Raw genomic sequence first — 20,036 nt, 5'->3', positions numbered from 1 at the left:
AAATTAATAACACATGGCCCTATTTCTCTTTTGGATAATGGGGTAGAGATGGGTGGAGACTGAGGTTTCTTGGATAGCTGTAAGGCAGATTTTGGCATTCTTGTGCCAGCAACAGGACTTAGAGTGGTCCAGTTATCCAGAGAAATCACTCACCCATACTTGCTGGATCCTTCCATCATGTTGGGACAGTATGTGCAGCCTCAAGCGGTGTCTGTCATAGACTTTACTACCCCAGTAAGGAGACTTTTCTCCCAGCATCACAAAATAATTACCGTAACAGGCAAGCCCCAAATGGTGAAAAGAACTCTCATTTGCTCACACAGATATTTTTATTTGAAAAGTTAAAAATCTCTGGCACATACAGATCTGGGCATTTGGATTTTGCCCTTGGGGTATATATGGAAATAACTTCAGTGATTTCGTGGGTTAAGTAGATTTTGCAAATACCGAGCTTACAATTTAAAACAACCTTACATCCTTGCCCCATTATTTTTTTTTTTTTTTTTTAAAGATTTTATTTATTTATTTGAGAGAGAGAGAATGAGAGACAGAGAGCACGAGAGGGAAGAGGGTCAGAGGGAGAAGCAGACCCCCTGCTGAGCAGGGAGCCCGATGCGGGACTCGATCCCGGGACTCCAGGATCACGACCTGAGCCGAAGGCAGTCGCTTAACCAACTGAGCCACCCAGGCACCCACATCCTTGCCCCATTATTAAACACTTTAAACTTCGTTGGTTTTTTTTCCTCTCACTTCTCTGGATTCATGCAGTTGTGGTGCTTTCTGCTGAGACTTTAGCCGGAAGGCCACACAAATCGAAAAGTAGGTAATTAACATTTTAGGTATATAATAACAACTGTGGAATGCAGGGGTGAGAAAGATGGAGAACATGCTGTGATTTGCAGACCATACTGTATCTAAATTAAGTAGCTAGCTATTGGGCAAAAATTGGTAGATAAATTCTTTCCTGTTCTTGGCACTATCTGCTCACTTCTGTGGTCTTGCAATAGGCATATAGCTTCTTGCCTTAGAAAAGCCCCTTTTCTTTCTTCATTTGGAGCTGCTTCCAGCAAGGCAGAACAGCAAATTGCCCTCTTGTGATGCCAAACACAGAAATAAAATCCTGTTCAGAGAGGTAATTCTAAGAGAGAAAACAAAGTCTGTAGTTAGGAGGAGGACATGACACCCATCAATGCCAACAGAGGAGGGGAGGGTAAAGCCAAGAGAGTGTCTTTGAAGGGGGAGGAGAAGGAATTTTTCAGAAAGGCTGTAATGGACTTAAATTATTCACTGGAGGGTTCTTGGTTTGTAGAATCCCATTTTGGCCTGAGCAGAAGCTGACTGGATTTGCTGCTCTCATGGTCCCACCTGGCACCAGTTTTTGGCCGGAAGAACAAGAATTGGGTTATATATGATGAATTCTAGACATGAGTTTTGGCTGAATGGAGAACTAAATCGAGTGCTGGTGTTCCTCACTTCAGGCCCTCATCTGCCATTTTTTTATCCAGACATTTCGAATGCAAGATCGCGTGGATCTTGTTCAGAGCATAAATTGATGCTTACTGAATATTTGCTCTCTGAAAGATACGGCTTCTGTTTTCAAGCAAGTTGTGGTCCAGATCCTTAAGAGTTGGTTAGCTAAGACATTGTGGAAAACCCAGAGACCCATCCCAAATCAACTCCTTCAAGGGGAAAATAAGTGAATTCAACCAAAACTTCAAGAGGGCATACCATCTGCCAGGCCCTGTTGTAGGTGCCGAAAAGCGGAGAATGTGGTGGTGAACAAGACAGAGAAGGTCCTTGCTCTTAAGCAGTGTTAGGGCAGTCAGGGAGGGCCAGCCAGCACCTGAACCATGAGGAGGAGCTAGCTCTGTGATGGTCGGAGAGAAGAAAGGTTTCTCAGGCGGCATAAAGGCTCAAAGGCCGGGCCGAGCGCGTTTGAGACAGGGAGCCCCTGGCTAGAGGGTGGTAAGTGAAGAGGGCGGTAGTATATGAGATCGGACATCAGAGAGGCAGATGTAGGCCAGGTTGTGTAGAGCTGCGGAGGCCACAGAAAGGATTCTGCATTCTTTTTCATTTGCAGCGGGAAGCCAGCTGGGGGACTCTTGGCAGTAGTCCGTGATGGCTGGACAGCAGAGAGACGGGGAGGAGTGGACAGAGGCCAGCTGATGGACTGATGTGGGGGGTGGGAAAAAAGGAGCCCTGGGTTTTTGTCTTGAGCTACCGGGTAGCTCAGATGTCTGTTGAGGGGCCTACAATGTGCCAGAGCTGTCCTAGGCCATGTACTGAGACAGGTGCTTCCCTCATGGAGAGCTCCACTCACAGTAGACATAGTTCCTTTAGCCACTCACCTCCTTTTTGGCAGGGTTCACATCCTCAGGCAGCTCCTGATTTTGATTTTTCAGGACTTCTATAGGGTAATATTTTGGCTCAGAATTCAGGGAGAGGGTTGCATTCCTCATGTCCTAGGTAAGATAAGAATGTGGACAGGATAAAAGACTGTTCAGGGTCTGTGCAGTTGAAGTTCTGTGTGTATAGTATTTAATATTTTGGCTGGTACTACTGCACCCTTTGTGATCACCTTTTCGAACGATGATCCCTAAAGCTGGCTGCCTGTCAGAATCATCTGGGAAACTAAAATATTCAGATTTTGGGGTGCTTCTTGGGAAAGCTGCTTCAGTTGAGTCTAGGGTAAATCCTGTATAGGCAGTTTGGCTTAACGCTGTGCTTAAATCTCATTTCAATACTGTGATCACAGACCTTCTTTTGGCGCTTGTATTTAGGCTCTACATTTCCAGCCTTTAAATGACTTCAAATTGAAGTCATACTGTTGTTAAATACATTTTAAAGATACTATGTAGCCATTAGCTTTGGAATCTTGAGTTTGTAGAGCACAAAGGATGGAGCTGCAGATGGCATGGACACCTGCTATCATGTGCTCATCCTGATGCTAAAGAGCTGTTGCATTCCTGGCCAGAGGCTCCACTTCTTTTCGCCATTAGAGTAGGGGTAACGAGTTTTTTGTGGTCTGCATGGTCAGAAACTGGTAAGCATCTCATTTCAGTTAGAAGCTTATTATTTATGAAAAATACTGCCAGTCAATTTAGTCTGTCCTGAATGATAGAATTGAATAATAAACCTAGTTTTTGTAGTTTTTGTTTGTTTTTTAGCTTAAACAACAAACATTCATTTCTCAAGAGTTCTGGAGGCTAGGAACCTAGTCCAAGATCAAGGTGTCTGAATCCTGGGTCTGGGGAGAGCTCGCTTCCCAGCTTGTGGATGGCATCTTCCCAGTGTATCCTCATCTGGTAGAGAGCCAGCCCTCCTAGCTCTTCCTTCAAGGGCACTAATTACCCCCTAAAGGCCCCACCTCTTTATACCACCACATTAGGGGCTAGGGGTTCAACATACGAATTTTGGAAGACAAACACATTCAGTCCATAATTGTAGGTGATTCCTAGGTCATAATTCCTTATATTTATATTTAAAAATATGTTTTTTTTTTTTTAAAGCAGCAAGTCTATTCTAAATTCAGGAAGACAGTAAAACGAGGAACTTGGCTTTGAGACCTGCTTTGCTATTGATTAGAACAATCTGAAATCAAAAGAGCCCACTAGAGTGATACTAAGAAGGACACGATGGGGTTTCGCCCATGTGGTGTCTGTAGCGTTTACGGTTTCTCTCTGGCTCCGAATGCCCGTGTGACTTGCTTCTGCAGGAGCAAACCCAACTCACAGCAGTGATTCTCGTGATAGCAGTGGCATCTCCCAGCTCTTCTTTTAACTGCTCATAGGATTTCCCTGCCTGGAACAAAGAGACGGAAGACAGGACAAGGTGCTGCTTACAGGGGGAGGGACATCTTAGGCCTCGTCTACCCTCGAGGAAAGCAACAAAGCCGGGGAATCAGAAGACATTGCAGGGCTACGCAGGAATGAAAATCCCCCCTTCTGGGTCCACGCCAGGTTGGAAGGTCCTTCAACATGATCTGCATTCTTTGCTGGTGTTCCTTAACCCTCCACACAAGACCGAAGAAGACAGAGCCATTGACTAGGGGTCAGAAAACCTGGCTTCTTCGGTTAACTGTGACTTTTGACAAATCCCCTCCTCTAAGCTTCCTCCTCTTTAACATGGAAACGTTTGCCCCAGCTGTCAGGGTGGTTGTAAAGCTCAAAAAAGGAGATGTGTGTGGATAAACTTTATCAACCATCACTTACTTCCACACACGGCTTCTTCCTGAGACAAGCTGTGAATTCTCTAACCAGACTGAGTGCCGTGGTGGGCAGAAAAGAGAAGGAAAGGAAAAAGCAGGGGAGTGGAGAGGGGGTGGGGGAAATGTGGTCCTGGATTTACTCAGCCCTTAAGTCAGTACCCTGCCTTCCCACTAAGCTATTTGCGCTGAGCTCCCGGGCAGTAGGGAGGTCTCCCCCATTCTCTCTGTTCTTACGCTCCAAACATGAGGGTCCCAAGCCAAGAACCAGCCCGTGAAGATGGGAGGCTCAAAGCCCTGTTTGATGATCAGGATCGGTGTGTCTGCATCCCGGCCGCTGGGGTGAGTGTGCAGGTACTCCTGGGCCGTCGCAAGGGCGCGCTCCTTCTCTGTGGCATTGGCCTCAGCCCCAATCCACAAGAACACCTGTGTGGTAAGAGGTGGCATCTTAACGCGCTTCTATCAAGGACTAAGGACTAGACCAGACCCACTGCCTTTCCTTTCCCCCTCAGCGAACCACAGCCTCCGAGAACTTTCCTGGCCTCATTTGCTCAGCAGAGAGAAAGGCTTCCCCCCAGAATCAGCTTGGTGTTCTGATTTTAATTACACATGTATCTCCTAAATCTACATGTCCAGTCCCAAGCTGTCGCTGAACTTCGGCTTCCTGAACTTAACTTTTTGCAGGACACTCCCCCTCCCTCTGACCGTGGCTGTCTCTAGGAACCTCAAACAGAACCCCCCAAATGTAGCTCTTCTTTTCTAGACTTGCGTCCGTGTCTCCATTCTTGGTCAATGGCATCCATCCAGTCACCTAGGGCAGTAACCTGGGAGCCATCCTCGATGCCCCTGTACCCAGCGAGTCACCAAGGCCAGCCCGTTTCCCTCCTATGTATTTGTCATAGGTGTCACCATTCCTCTATCTGACCCCATTGCCCCTGTGCAGCCCGAGGTGGCCCTTAGTCCTCTTACTCAACTGTTAACAGTGCTCTCCTGACTGGCCTCCCAGCACACCTTCTGTCGTTTCCCCCATCCCTCCTCTCCCACACTTTGCAGGGTGATCAGTCGAAAGCACAGCGACTGTGTCATTCACCTGCTTAAATTTCCGTAGCTTTCCAGGATAAAATTAAAACTTGACATGGTAGGTAAGGCCCATACCTACTTCTTAGCTTCATCTCGAACTCCTCTACCCTATCTTAAGGTCTGATGATATTGTCGGGAGTTCTTTGTATACTAGACTACATGCCTTGCTTTTTAACTTGTGCTATTTCCTTTGCCCAGGATGCTCTCTCTACCTGATTAATGCCCACTCATCCTTCGCGATTCAGCCTGGGAGCCATCTCCTCTAGGAAGTCTTCTCTGAACCCCTAAACTATGTTGAGTGCCCCTAATTTGTGCTCCCATGGCACCATACCTCTATTACAGCAAAATGATGTTTCTCTGTCCAGCCCCTCCATCAGCCTATAAACTCTGAGAGCAGAGGCCCTTCACCTTGGTGACCCTACCCCTATCACAGTGACTGGGGCACGAAGGAAGTGCTGAGTACGTCTGCTGAGCTGAGCTGAGGAAAATAGGATGTCAGGGAGGGTTTGCCTTGGAGATCTCCCCTTTACAGCCCAATATTCCCTAAGAGGCCCATCGTTCTGAGTGTGGAGCCTGTTGCTGTCTCTCCTAAGAAAAAGAAGTGCATGATGATAAGATGGACTGATTTTCCCAAGGCAAGGTGGGAAACTTCCCAAGGTGGTCAGTTTTAAACAACACTGTTCTCTCCATCCCTGGCAAAAAGTGGGCTCTTCCTTTGGCTACCACTGACAGATGTTTGGTGGACTTGGGGAAGGGCCAGGGCTACCCCAGGTTTATCCTGGTAGGGGAGGTGCGACATGAAAAGTAGCCTAAAGTCGGCGGGGGGGGGGGGGGGGGGGTGTCTTTGTCACTTGTTCCAAGTTCTCTGGCTGTGTCTTACCTGGTCCCAGGTATCTAGGAGCATCACATCACCTGGGTTCAGGTCATCCTGGGTGAAGTCTGTGATCTCCATGACAACGAACCGCCCAATCTTACTGGAACATTCAAAGAGACGAGGCTGCACATCTAGGATTTCCTGCTGTAGTCTGCAATGCAGTCCATTTAGAGGAACTGAGCTACTAAGAAATAATGTTTTTTTTTTTAATTTAAATTCTAGTTAGTTGACATACAGTTCAGTATTGGTGTCAGGGGTAGCGTTCAGTGGTTCATCAAGAAATAGGTTTTTAGAACTGAAAGGCATCCTAGAGTTTGTGCAGTTCACAAGCCTGGGCGGCAGGGGGAGCCCTGAGGAGGGGACAGCGCGATCCCATACCTTTTGTCGTTGGCATAGGCAGTTTTTCCTCCCAGCAGGTCCCAGAACTCAGCTGGCTCCTGGCCCTCAGCCACAGTGTCCTCGGTGCCCTTGCAGAGAAGGCTGGCCAGCTCCTTAGCCATCGCCCGCTCATCCCCACTAGACCCCTGAGAGTGGGGTGAGGAGAACACAAGTGTTAGTCGCACATAGACACGTCGATGGGCAGGGGGAGGGAGTCACACTAAGACTGTACTTGGATCAGCTACCAGGCAACAGTGCCCCAGGATGGGGAGCTAGGTTTGTTCTAGTCTTGGGAAAGGAGGGGTGGGGAAAGGAAAACAGCGTGGTGGCAAAGAGCAGGACTGGACTCTGAGCCCACCATGGATGTTGGTCAGAGACACCTTTGTTTCAGCTTCGGTTGGAATGTTAGCACCTCCTCTTGATTTTTTTTTTTTTTAAGAGAAAACATTTAAATTTATTCTTTAAATTACATTCAAGAAAATTCACTTTTTGGTGTACAGTTCTATGAGTCTTGACCAACAGAGAATCATGTTACCACCATCAAAATGAAGATACAGAACATTGCCTCAGCCCTGCAAAAAATTCCCTCAGGCTACTCCCCCTTTGTCATCAGACCCTCCCCAAATCCTTAACCTCTGGCAACCGCCAATCTGTTCTCCATCACTACAGTTTGCCTTTTCCAGAATGTTATAAATGGAATCATACACTAGATAGCCTTTGAATTTGGCTTCCTTCACTTAGCATAGGACATTTGAGATTCACCATTGTTGGGAGGATCAACAGCTTTTTTCTTTGTGCTGCTGAGTAGTATCCTACTGTATAAATATACCACTGTCTTTTCATTCCTCAGTTGAATTGCTTCCAATTTTGGGTGATTATGAATAAAGGTGCCAGATATATTTGTGTGAAGGTAGTTTTTTCTTTCTTGTGGGTAAATAAATACCCAGGCACGGGATTGCTGGATCATAGGTGTGTATTTTATAAGAAACTGTCAAATCATTTTCCAAAGGCTGGTGCATTCCCACCAGCAATACAGGTGAGTTCCTGCATCCTCATCTACACTTGATATTGTCTTTTTTTTTTTTTTTTTAGCCCTTATGCTAGGCATACAGTGGTATCTCTGTGGTTTTCACTAGCATTGCCCTGATACCTGTGATGTGGAGCATCTTTTCCTGTTCAATTCTCTTTTGTAAAACAATTTTAGTGCTTTTTAATGTAGATGCACTCCGAATTGACAAAAATCACAGTTTTAGTGTTTGTGTTCAATGTTAATGCCTGTCCTACTACGATCCACCAAACTGGTGTGGAAAGATTGACTTATCCAGCCTCCCTCTGTGTAGAAGTTTATGGAGCATCTCCTGGGTGTGAGCAAGGCTGTCAGTGAGTTTCTAATCGTGGGGAACTTTGGCAGTTCCTTTGAAAATCCTTTAGGAAAAGGCTCATCTTCTTGAGGACTGCTTCGGCCTACTTTTTAGTTCCTTTGTCCTTGCTGACAGGAAGGTGGGCATAGGGCTGGGCTCCAAGGGGCTGGTGTGAGCCCTGGGCCCAGCTCTCTCACCTTGCCATACCACAGGTAGTGCTCTGCCTGGCTCCGTAGCAGAAAGGCATCACTGGAGTTCAGGGAGGAGGCCAAGGCTGGAACCTCCACCGCTTTGGTGTTAGATTTGTTATTTCCTTGAATCTGGAAGAGCCTTACTGGGGGATTGGGCTCAGCATTTCCCTTTCTGGAAGTCCCACCCTAGAGAGAAGGAGAAAAGCAGAATCTGGTTCTAAGAGGCACCATGTGAACAGAGCACTAGGCTAGCCATTGTGGAGATTACGGATGAATTTACCACTGCTTTTGCTCTCAGGGAGCTTCCATGCCAACTGGGAGAGGTCAGGTGAGCTGGAACTGCGGTACCAATAATATTAGCTCTCATTCAGAGACTCTTATTATATGCTAAGCTCTATGGCTGGTGCTTTACCTATATCATTTCATGGATCCTCGTAATAACTGTGAAGTAGGTATTTATTAGTTAAAAATTTTTTTTTCTTTTTTGTTTAGATTTCATTTATTTGAGAGAGAGAGCGAGAGCACAAGCAGGGGGAGCAGCAGAGGGAGAGGGAGAAGCAGGCTTCCTGCTGAGCAGGGAGCCCGATGTGGGGCTTGATCCCAGGACCCCGGGATCATGACCCAAGCCAAAGGCAGCCGCCAACCAACTGAGCCACCCAGGCACCCCAGTAGGTATTTATTTTTAAAGATTTATTTATTTATTTGAGAGAGAGAAAGAGAGAGAGAGCACACATGCTCGTGAGCAGAAGGAGGGGCAGCAGGAGAGGGAGAGAGAGAATCCCAAGCAGACTCCCTGCTGAGTATGGAGCCTGATGCGGGGCTCGATCTCACAGCCCTGAGATCATGACCTGAGCTGAAATCAAGAGTCGGACGCTTAACTGACAGCCACCCAGGTGCCCCCAAAGTAGGTATTTATTACAGTACAGATGGGAAAATTGAGGCTTAGCAACCTGGTTAATAAATGACAAGGGTAGGACTTGCCCGCAGGCTTGGGTGATATCAAGCATATGACATTATAGTGCTGGTAGTGCTTCAGCCAGGGCTTCATGGAAGAAGTGGGCACGCCCAGGGGCGGGACTGGACAGGGCATCATGTGGCACATGTGAGGTCTAATGGGGAGACCTACCTCACCGGAGTGGAGAGTGTGGGTTAACGGGCGCTGAGAGTAACACACCCGCATGGGTAAAACCGGTCAGATCATGAAACACCTTGGATGTTAACGAGGCAGTGGTTTGGACTTGAAGCCCTGGGCAGCTGGGATTCCCTTGAGTGTCTCAGAGAGATTAACCCTCTTCTTGTCTGTGTCTACCCCCAGCCCTGGTTTCCATCCCTCCTCTCCTATACTGCAGCCTCCTGCTGACTTATTTGAGTATTCCTGCTCCTGGTGTCACTTTTTCTGAGGGGTCTCACCTCAAAGATAACCAGCTTCCCTTTGAAGATGGCCATGAAGTGGCGGGGCTCCTTCCCCATGGTAACTCGGACCTGCACAGGCGCCCCGTCAAACTGCTGATCCACCTCCGTGGCCTGGTATGCTGAGGCCACCAGCTCATCCTTGGAGGCGTGGCGGCCCTGCAGGGGTGAGAGGGCGAGCAATGGGTCCTTGCTACCCCTTGCCCCCGCCCAGTGGCCAGAGGTAGCGTCAGGATCCCAAGGAGGAGCCTGCGTCAGGCCTACCTGCCAGATATACAAGATGTAGCGTGGCTTCCCATTCACCTCGTATGTGTAGAGAACCAGATAGCAGTCTCCCCCATAGAAGAAGCCGTACCACTGATGCTCCACGGGGACCAGCTCCAGGTTTTCAATCCTCCAGATCTGGACACAGAAGGAGACACAAGTTCCCAGAGATGGGGCTCCTATTTGGAAAGATGGCTGCCTGAAGGGAACTGGGCCATGCTTCGCGGAGAATCCAGGCGGGTGAGGCATGAACATCCACCCAAAGGACACCTTCCCTCTCTGGTTCTTCTTTCCCAGTTGTGAGGGCTTGTCACATTTGCGTGATTTGAATCCCGAGAAGAACCAGATCATTCCTGTTCCGGTGCATCCCCATCATGGCTCTGAGATGATTTGACTATTTCCGCCCCCTGAGTTATTGATAGCACATGGGGGTAGTGGCTTTTCACTTCCCTGAGGGGATGTGGGACAGCGTTGCAGACTCCGGTCACCTCTGAGAGCCGACTCCTGAGGTCCCAGAGATGAAAACGAAAGCAAAGCAGACCAGAGTCACCCTCTCCCTCCTCTCCAGCAAAACAGCTAGGAGGGCCGGTGCTGCCTGCCCTGAGATGCCAATCACTGACTTACCTCAACTTCCCCATTGCCATCATCGACCATTCTTTCCTGGGCAGCGACCTCCGGCTTGGTGTGCAGTAAAGTCACATCAAATTTATCCTGGAGAACTTTAGCTGCAGAGAAGGGGTTGGGAGAAGCCAAGTGAGTGAAGAGCATCTGTTCCTGCCTTTCTAGAGAGTCCCAGCAGTGGGAAGGGGAGCTGGGGAGCAGCCTTACCAATTTTGCCGACACCAAACGTTTTCCCCAGGCCCACGGTCTGGTCCTTCACTGCCCACTTCTGGAACAGCTGCTTGAACATGGCCGACTCAGCACCGTCGTTGATGGTCTCCACGTTGGTGCTGCGGGGGTAGCCCTTCATCTGGATGAAGTTCTGCGGACAGCCCCCCCCGCCCCCGAAAGTCACGTCAGTCAGGGAATGCACTGGGTTCTTTGCTTGTCTGGTGACTTGCCCTTTGAAGCCAGTCAGCAGGATTGCTCCCTTGTGGGAGTCGGAGTCAAATGCTAACTCACTTATGTCTAGGGACCAAGTTACCTGCCTCAGGGAAAGGACTGTGGGAACATTTTCATATCTCTGGATTGGCCTGTCATGATCATTAATTTTTTTTTGCAAGATCCTCTATACTGTGTTCCTGCCGCACTCATGTACTCCACTGAGTTTGTGTCACAAGCATTTGCTCATTTACTGCTGCGTAAGCGCATCTTGCTGGGTTCATCTGCATGGGTCCGGACCACGTCACAGGCCCCTTGAGGACAGGGCCGTTGACCGTGATGTGATGTCCCCTTCGATAACAGCAGCCATGTTTACTGAGCAAGTGTAGGCACCAGGTACTGTCCTAAGTGCCTTACAAATGTTACTGACGCCTCAGAACAACCCTAGGAGTTGTCTCTTAAACCTGGATTTATCCCCAGGTTGTCTGTCTGACTGAAGTCCGTGCATGTAACAGTGCTGTCGTAAGCCCAAGTGCCTCGTCTGGTTCTCTGAACACATCTGACGTGGTCCTGACAGAATTTTGTGGACAATACTGTACATCTGTAGTTCCTACCAGGGCTTTAGACATGGCCGTCTGTTTCTCAGTCTTTGTGGCTCTTCTTCCTTTCCACACGTAGATCTTGGTTCCACTTTGGTCTAAGATGTAGCAGTCCTGAAGCGGGCAGGGATAAAGGTGGTTACTGCCAATCGGGACCATAAGGAAGATCTATGAAGCCAGGTCTGGCCACAGAAGCCGCGCCTACCCAAGCTCTACTCACATCATGGTTCAGTAAGTCCTGGACCAGGGGCCTTGTCGCTACCTCTGTGACCACCAGCTGCCCAGCTGAGTCCGAGACACTGGAAAAGGGGAGAAGTTAGCTTGTGCCTTCTCTTCTACAAAGCATCTTGTAGTCAGTTTGATATTTTGCTGGTTTTGTTTCAGTGTAGAGTTTCTGGGTCAAGTTTGACCTCTTATGACAGGCGTGGCTTGAATGCAGACAGGAATGTGATGGACTCTGTTCTCGAGAGGAGACTTTGGTGCATCTCTCTCCGGAACATGATCTCCTCCACATCCCTGGGCATAGATAGAGCCAAGTAAAGGAAGAGTCTCCTCAAGAGACCAGGAAGAGTTGCTGACAAGAGCAGATGGTAGCTGCCTCCTTGACTGGGGAACACTGAGTTCCTTCTGAAAGCTGCATTTGAAAAGGGTTAAAAGAAAGCCAGATGCTTGGGGGCACCTGGGTGGCTCAGTCGGTTATGCTCAGTCTGCTTTCAGCTCCCTGGGTCAGGTTCTGGGTGTGTGGGGGGGGTGTCCTGGCATCCAGCCACCTCCCTCTCTCTCTGTGTGCATGCGCTCTCTCTGTCTCTCTCTCTCTCAAATAAATAAATAAAATCTTAAAAAAAAAAAAGCCAGATGCCTATACCCAAAATGAGGAGCCAAGCACCCACTACCCCAGCTTCCAACCAGCAGCCAGGTTTAGTTACTCACTGATACAACATGATGTTTGATTTCTGCTGCTGGTCCATGATCTCATCGGGCACGGCAGGCTTGATAATAGAGCGCCGGCCAAGGGTGTCCTGAAGGACCTTCATCAGCTCTGGACTTGCTGCCTCCTTGTCTCCCTCGATCACGCCTATTTCAGCACGGCCCCCTCGTTCCCTGTCCCGAATATCCTTTGCCAGAAGCATAGCCTGTCAAAGAAGCCCCAAGAAGCACTCAGTCCCGCTGGGCCCCCTTGGCGCTTGCTGGCTTCGGGGGCAGTGACCTGGGTCCCAGACACAGGAGTTATTCTGCGGCTTAAGACCCTGGGGGTGAGTCACAGACTCAGGCACTTGGCCTGTCTCTGAAACAGATTCTGCTCCAGCACGGGGGTCTGTCTGTCTCCGCATCTCACAGAAGAGCCAGTGAGGAAGGAAGATGGAAAAGGCAACCTAGAGAGTGACAGCCCCATGACCGGGCCTGAGGGAGAGGAGAAGGGGCTCAGACTGGGAAGAACCACACCTTCAGGCGTTCTCCGCTGTTGCTCTCTGGGGCATTCCATTGGATGATGACCTTCCCAAGGTCCAGCAAGAAGACATCGCCTTGGTTAAAACTGTCCCAGATCATCTCCACCTGCAGATGAGAAGTAGACGTCGTTCAGGAGGAATTCTTAGGTACTAGCGGGGGAGGCTCTGGGCGCAGGACAGAGAGTGGGCAGGACTTACCTCGGTGGCCCTGATGTTTCTTTTCCCCTTCACGTGTAACAGCCGCTTCACGTCATAGGTGTTGGTCTCCACATGCTTCATCCCGGAGGCCACGCCCCCCTTCTTGTAGCTGAGGGGATATCCAGATAACCCCCCGTTATTTATGTGCTAGGGACTGGGGAGGCCTCTGCCCTCAGGGGCGGTGGCGACAGAACAAGACTCCGTGAGGCCTTTTTGACAGAGTGGTCCAGGCAGTCTTCTCCGGAGGAGTGACATTCAAGCTGACATACGAGGAGGACTAGGAGCCAACCAGCATACGACTAGTGTTCCAGCGGGTGGCTCCGTGGTGAGGACCCCGTAGCACGAGCTTGGCTGGTTCTAGCCGCTGTGTGAATTGCAGCATGTGACAAGGAGAGGGGCACAGGCTGGGTGGCCACAGCCGAAGAATTCATGGCACCATGGCCTTAAGACCAACCGGCTCGGGGAGTCCGCTCTCCTGGCCCTGGAGTTCCCCCCAACCCCGCATCCACCCCAGGCGTCCTGACCCTGCAGGCTGGGCAGAGAGCCACCCTGGAGTAGGACGTTTGTCTGTGGGCTCCCTGGTGACTCATGGGGTGCGCTGTGCCCAACAGGTCCTCAGTCAGTGCGACTGCCAACCGGCAAGAAGCTAGCCTTGGACCAGCCTCAGGTCTCTCGAGCTCCTCAGAATCCCTCTTTTTGTTTTCAATCTCGAGGGCAAAGTTTGGAGTTAAACTCCTCAGTCCGTGGAACATTATCATCCCTGTCCTTTCCAAGACCCCTCTCCTGTTTTCAGTATTTATGCATTCCCTTTTCCCTGCATATGTCCCCCCACTCCTCTCCCCACCACAGGCATCCCTTCCGACCGTTGAATGGCTGCCTTTTTATTTTCATTCGGGTAAATGTGTCCTGTTGTTTGGTGGGCATGTATTTTTTTTAAAACAGAAATTGGCACCGTTATATATTTCAGGTCCGTCTCTTACTCTGGTCACTAGGACCATGTTTTAATTTCAGGGCTGTCCACAGCTCAGCCGGTATCTGCTCCACGGCCTCCGCTGTGTACTCCTTCTTGTCCTGTCTCCCTGTGACGGGCACTTACGGGGGGGCCACGGCTTCACACCGTCACTCCTGACACTGCTGTGAACCTTCTGGCTCATGAGCCCTTGCGGAGCTGGGTGTGGGGGAGGTCCCCTGACTTATACACCCGGGAGTGGGATTGGCCTCAGTGACAGCACACTGTCCTCCAGCCGCCACGGACCACCGCCCCCCGCCCCCGACGAGCCACACGGCCTCCCCTTTCCCCCCCAGTCTTGCCACCGCTCGCCTCCGCCCGGCCCTCTGGTCTGCCCTGCTCTGGTGGGTGGAAGCCATAGCTTTGATTTGATCTGCATTTCTCTGATTCTTCATACACCGACTGGCCCTTTTGGTTTCCTCTTTTGTAAACTGCCATTTCTGTCCTCGCGCTGGTGAACTACTCACATGATGCCCTGCTTGAAGTAGCCGTGGAAGGTGTCAGACTCGTGGTACTGCACCTCTCGGTGCTGCACGGGGCTGCCCCCCAGGTAGTCATCCAGCTGTGTGGTGTAGATGGCCGCGCAGGTCTGCTCGTCCTGGGAGGAGTCCTTCCCAATCCAGAAGTGGATGTCCTGGGAGAGGAGGCTGCCCACTCTCCGTGTCTGGGATGTCCGGAGAGATCAGGTCAGGGGCCAGCTCACCTCCATCCCGCTCTGCTGCTGGCCCCCCGGGCGTATGGTGGCTCGTGGCCGCCCTAGGCAGGCTGCGGGCCTCTCCCCCTCCCTCCGGGGCCCCTGGCACACCTGCTATGTGGCTCAAGCTCTGGCAGCCCAGAATCCTCCCGCATTTGGGGAGAGTTGACAGCTTACTGTTCTCCAACTACATGGAGACCCGTGAGGATCTTTTCCAAGTTGAGATACAGACTGACCTTGTGCCCCTTCGCTCCCTGCTCTCCTGCGGCTGACACGGTGCCAATCTGTCCATCTGCCTGGCTCGGTCGGCATCGTTCATGTGCGATATTGTTCCCTCAACCAGAATGGGCACTTTGAGGCATGGCCTTGTATCTACCTGGCCTGCCTCCATACCACTCTAATGTGGGGGCTGGGCCCCAGGAGGGAGAGGTGCTGCTTGCGGGGTCCTTGCTGAGGTTCAGACTGAGGGCCCCATCCCCTAAGAATGGCCTTTCTAGTCAAACTGGAGGCCTGTTCTGTACAACACTGAAGAAGAATCAAGACAGATACCAGGAACCTGATTAGCATCAGCAGCAGATCTCGGTGGAACCCAAGAACGGCTCTCAAGGGAGAAGCTCATGGGAACCGGCAGGGGTGGGGGGGTTTGGGGGTGATGGTGCTCACCGAGAGGATGACGTAGCAGTCCCCCTCATAGAAGTTGCCATGGGCACTCAGGGGAACCAGTGCCAGCTCCAGTTTCTGGAAGGACAAGGGCTGTGTATAGTCTGCATCCCAGCCCCCACTCCCCAGCCTCCCTGTCCTCCATCATTTGGCACAGGTGGCCGGGGAGAGGTAGGGAAGACGTCCCTGCTGATTCTATAGGGCATGGTGGCTAGCCACAGGATTAGTGGGCCCACCCCTCTAGCTTCTGCCGAGCTCTGCCTGCATGGCCCCAGGGCTGAATCTGGGTCCCTGTCTTTACCCCACCCCCCTCCCTACCACCTGCTTGGTCTCACTATACGGGAGGAGCCTTGTGAGCTCCTCTAGCCCTTTGCAGGGAAAAGAGCTGGATATCAGCGGTCGGGTCAAATCCTACCTCTGAGCAGCTGCACCTGTGCCTCTGACAACGTCCTCCAACCCTGACCGCCCAGTGCTGGGCAAGGGCTGCAAACAGAGCGTGGGGGTGCCGTGGGGCTGTGAGAGGCGAGTGCCGGCGGTGCGTGGGCGGGGCTCCACGGCCAGCGCTCCGTATTGGATGGGGGGGGGGGGCTTGATGTGTCCCCTGTGCATATGGCTTGTCCCAGGAGAGCCATTCACATGGCCTCAGATAGGGATTTTTCCTCACTCTCTCTAAGTGACAGGCACCTGCAGTCATACTTGTGTATATTCTATGTAAGATGTGTGTGTTAAATGTAAAGATGTTAAATATACCATACTTTTGGTAACTTTTAGTACCTACTTTGAAATAATCAGGAAGATTTAAGGGCTCTGGGTTTTAGGCAGCCGCCCCTCCCTGGGCTCAGAGCAGGGAGGAGAGGTGCGGGGAGCGGGGTTCTTACATCTGGCAGGTGGAGCTGCCCAGGCCAGGGCTGTTCCCAGCTAGACTGCTGGAGCTCGAGGTCAGCTGGAGGGGCTCAAGCCCAGGTGGGAGAAGGGATGAGCGGCCCCCTGATCTACGCAGTAACCCCACCTCCCCTACCACTTGGCAGGAGCCAGCGTGCCCTGTGAAAGACAGGTTCCAGTTTTTCTGACAGGAGCCTTCGGTCTTTCTCTAGGGCATTTACTGCAAGTGCAAACTCACTGAGCAGATGGCAGGATAAAGGGCAAGCTTAGTTTTGCTTGGAGCCCGGCTCTCCAGAGCTAAAAGCATTTCCTCCACCCGCGAGCACCCAGGAGGGGTCAAGGATAGGAAAAGGTGACTCCGATGCTGTCTCTCGCTATTTCCCAAGGCAGGAGACTGCAGGAACCCGGGATGACCAGAGACCGCCCCCAGATGCCGTGTGAGGAGGAAGGTGCGCCTCCAGCCCAGCTCACCTCTATTCTCCAGGTGATGATCCCAGGGTCGTTGCCCACAGCCCTGAAGGCGCTGCTCAGAGACATGGCGCTTGTCTTCCCAGGACTGCAACATCACAGAGTGAGCGGGGCGGATGATGCCTCTCGCGGCAGGCAGTCCTCCAGCTTTTCCCCTAAGTCATTTCCTAGCATCTTGTCAGCCACCCTGCCATGTGTCTGTGAGGCACCCTGCACTGTTTCATGGCGATGTGGGAAATGGCTTCTCCAAGTTCCCACTGTAAGCCTGGCTGGCCTGGGGGAGGGGGGCTCACCCAGAAAGAAGGTCGCCTTCCCCCTTGCCACTCCCCTGGTAATAGCCACGGTTATCTACTGAAGGCCTGATAAATATGGTAAGCCCTGAGCGGGTTCACTTTATGTTGTCATTTAATTCTTACAAACTGAGTCTATTTTCATCTTACATCGTAGGTGAGTTGAGGTTTGGAGAGGTTAAATAATTTGCCTGATGTCACACGCTAGAGTGAAATTCATATCTGGCCCTAAAACCTGTGCTTTTAGTCACTCTGATGTCGTGTAACCCTTCCTAAACTTATCTGCCTTCAGTGGCACACGGGAAGAAAGGCTTGTATCAGTATTTCCAGGTTCGGCTGCCTTCTCTCATTCACCCCGTCCAGCTCTTCCCAGGGTCCTCGCTTGCCAGGTCCGCTGTGCGGTCAACTCTTTGGCTTCCTCTTTGGGCTTTACTTTCCAGACTTTTCCCTTTTAAGTAAACTGTCCTAAAACTCAAACACCCCATCTTGTTTTTGTCCTCTGACTAATAATATTCCCTGTGCCTCGCGGAAGAGGGAAAGCAACATGGCCGAGCAGGGTGTGGGACCGAGTTGGGGTGCTGGCAGCAACAGGCTGGGTGGCCGGGCCCGCCTGGGGGCAGAGGCCACCCGTGTCCCCTCCCACACAGACCTGCCGGAGTCGGTGGTGGCCGCCCACAAGGCAGGGTGGGGAGGAGGAGGAAGCGGGGAAGACAAGTGCGGGTGGATCGGGCACCATCTGTGCTCAAGGCGTGTCTAGGAGCATCAAGCACTCATCCCTGCTCCCCTAGCGGCTTTGTAGCATCAAAGTGCCTGCCTGGTTCTTGCTCTCAAGGAGCTTGCGTTCCCGTAATACCTATAACTGATGCATGCTCTCAAGAGGCGAAGGAAAAAAGATGTGCTTGATGGATTTACATAAAGTAAAAAACCAAAACAAAAAACAAAAACACGACCCACCCAGAAAGGGCCGCGTGGAGTTGTGCTATCCGGAGGCGTACTGCACGTGTTTGGCCATTCCATCCTTGAGCCTCGGTGGATGAAGCCAGGTTTGAAGAGTTTGTGCCATTATCTAGCATGGGCTTTGGCAAAACACAGAATACCAGACTCCCTTTGTGTTCTGCTACAGCAAGACTAAGGCGGAGCAGCCAATGTTTGAGGATTTAATTTGCTAACTCGTGCTGCCCCACCCTCCCCTCCCCGGTGCTGCTCAGAACTGCCAGGAAGTATTTGTTCAGGATTTTCTCAGACCCTCGATTTCATTCATTAAAGGCAACTGCCGTGACCCAACTAGGGGAAGGGGACAAGGGCCAACGAATTCATTTCTTGAAAACCGAGAGGTTTCAACCTGGGAAAAACCAAACCAGCTGGCATTAATGAGGGCTGTGACTCTCAGAGGCCAAAAGCAGTCCCATTTCCCAGCAGGGACTTAAGGATCAAAAGGGAAGGAGCTCACTGGGCCAAGGCTCCCCAACCAAGGAGAGGACATGCTCAAAGAAGGCACTTCCTGCCACACTGGAACAGCCGGAAAATGTGATTGCATTCGTGACATCGAAGTCCCCCGAAGCTGAGTTTCTTCCTCCCTCTTCCCCAAGTCCTTATTTATTAATTCGGCATTGCAGAAACCCTTGGGGTGGGGCGGGGTTTTGAAATCCCAGGCTAAAAGCCAGCGGCCCTCAATTCTTACAGAGCTCTGTGAATGGACCCCAGGTGGAGGAAGCCAGTTCTAACTTCTGCCTTGCCCCACACCACCTTTCTGAGCTAGGTGAATGGGGCAGTCTCCTTATTTCCCAGCGCTTGAGACCTTTGCTTTCCGTTCAGTGCTTTCTAAAAAGGGCCTTAACTGCTCAGCAAGAAGTTTGCAAAACTGGTACAAACTCCTGGTTTAATCCTTTAAAAGCCCCATCCAAGAAAACAAAGGCACAGAAACTTCAGTGTCCTCTTCCCCTCACTTCCTCCTTGTTCAGCAGGATTGCTCTACTGGCGTGCACCCATCCACCGAGCAGACCTTACCGTGCCTTCTCTCCCGCCGCGTCTTCCGAGTCCCGGGGCAAGGAGCAGCCGTGTCAGAAAACCACCCCAAGGAGGGAGGCGCCAGGTCCTGCTGCCTTAGCTTAGTAATGGCCGCAGACACTGCGTTATATTTGCTTGTGTTTGCGTCTTAACCTCATTTTCCCAGTCCCGGCCAATCACAGCCAACCTAGCCCTGGGCTTGACTTATTCAAACCAGAGGGGAAGCTTTATCTGCTCCTATTCAAAACAGCAGAAACAAGAAGAACGGACTTTTAAAGGCTTTTCTCTTTTGACTCCAGCTCCACACCCTGATCCAATTGATTTTTTTTAAAAGTGCACAGCCCATCAATAATGCAGCAAAGAGGGTGGGAGGATATGAAATTTGCCATATTGTAGATATGGATGCATTATGCTGATGATGACAAGAGGCAGGGGCCAGAGCTGCCCCAGAGTGCCTGGGATGTCTAAGCTGGCAATGCCTCCCTGAGAAGCTTCTGGGCATTTTTCAGAGGGAGGGAAGTCCAGGAGAGGGGCCAGGAGTGTGTTATCTTTGGTCATCCTGTTTTGCTGTTTTGCTCCGTAGGGTTTCCCTTGGGGTCCCTACAGCAGTCCAATCAAAATCTGAGTGCCTACTATGTGCCAAGAACCCTGCTGGGCTCTCCCGGGGATCCTGGTTTGGGAGAATCGGTAAGGGACACAGAAGAACGAAGACTCCCAGTCCCTCGGGGTTTCTGGTTTGTCCCCCAGAAGTCAATAGGACACAAGTGTATGCTTATTAAGCACCTGGATGGCAGTGGAGTTGGTTCCAAATGGGGGCCAGAAAAGAGGCCAACTTCTGTAACCTTGAGCAGAAGCCCAGTCGGTGCTGAGTGTGCAGCTGGTCTCCCGGCCGGAGGCAGCGGCTTGCCCAGCCTGGGTGCCCCGAGGGGTGGCAAGGGAGGCAGAGTGTGCCCGGTGACTGCCCACATGAATGACAGC

The 20,036-nt window shown here is 51.1% G+C and overlaps 1 protein-coding gene across 7 annotated transcripts; it reads right to left on the bottom strand.

The window, feature by feature from the left end:
- Positions 1-317: 317 nt before the first annotated feature.
- AVIL (advillin) lies at positions 318-19,914 on the bottom strand. 7 transcript variants are annotated; one of them, XM_064590979.1, is made up of 20 exons: positions 19,059-19,914; positions 16,765-16,849; positions 15,415-15,489; positions 14,525-14,721; positions 13,049-13,157; positions 12,846-12,956; positions 12,333-12,535; positions 11,623-11,701; positions 11,418-11,516; positions 10,591-10,744; positions 10,387-10,487; positions 9,763-9,900; positions 9,499-9,657; positions 8,095-8,274; positions 6,537-6,682; positions 6,165-6,342; positions 4,442-4,630; positions 3,733-3,801; positions 2,349-2,462; positions 318-1,138 (listed from the first exon to the last, which is right to left on the bottom strand). In XM_064590979.1, exons 2-20 carry the CDS (start codon positions 16,828-16,830, stop codon positions 1,025-1,027), a joined length of 2,481 nt encoding a protein of 826 aa, XP_064447049.1. In that variant the 5' UTR covers positions 16,831-16,849; positions 19,059-19,914; the 3' UTR covers positions 318-1,024. The 7 variants fall into 7 exon arrangements, with proteins under 7 accessions (XP_064447049.1, XP_064447048.1, XP_064447050.1 ...); XM_064590978.1 differs by having other exon boundaries at positions 16,765-19,914; XM_064590980.1 differs by having other exon boundaries at positions 6,165-6,339; positions 16,765-19,914.
- Positions 19,915-20,036: the final 122 nt, after the last annotated feature.

Source organism: Mirounga angustirostris, unplaced genomic scaffold (assembly GCF_029215605.1).
Source record: "Mirounga angustirostris isolate CCGP_5_RB_7025 unplaced genomic scaffold, mMirAng1.0.hap1 SCAF_5, whole genome shotgun sequence".
NCBI classification, from domain to species: domain Eukaryota; kingdom Metazoa; phylum Chordata; class Mammalia; order Carnivora; family Phocidae; genus Mirounga; species Mirounga angustirostris.
This window is presented reverse-complemented; position numbering and strand designations above follow the sequence as displayed.

What these genes read in the sequence shown, in the direction of transcription:
- AVIL (XM_064590978.1), bottom strand. Translation starts at nt 16,830, where the DNA reads ATGTCTCTGAGCAGCGCCTTCAGGGCTGTGGGCAACGACCCTGGGATC. An exon ending in GGAAGCTGGTTATCTTTGAG is followed by an intron (nt 8,275 to 9,498) that starts GTGAGACCCCTC and finishes CCTTCTCTCTAG; the next exon opens with GGTGGGACTTCCAGAAAGGG. An exon ending in GGGACCCTCATGTTTGGAGC is followed by an intron (nt 3,802 to 4,441) that starts GTAAGAACAGAG and finishes TCTTTGTTCCAG; the next exon opens with GCAGGGAAATCCTATGAGCA.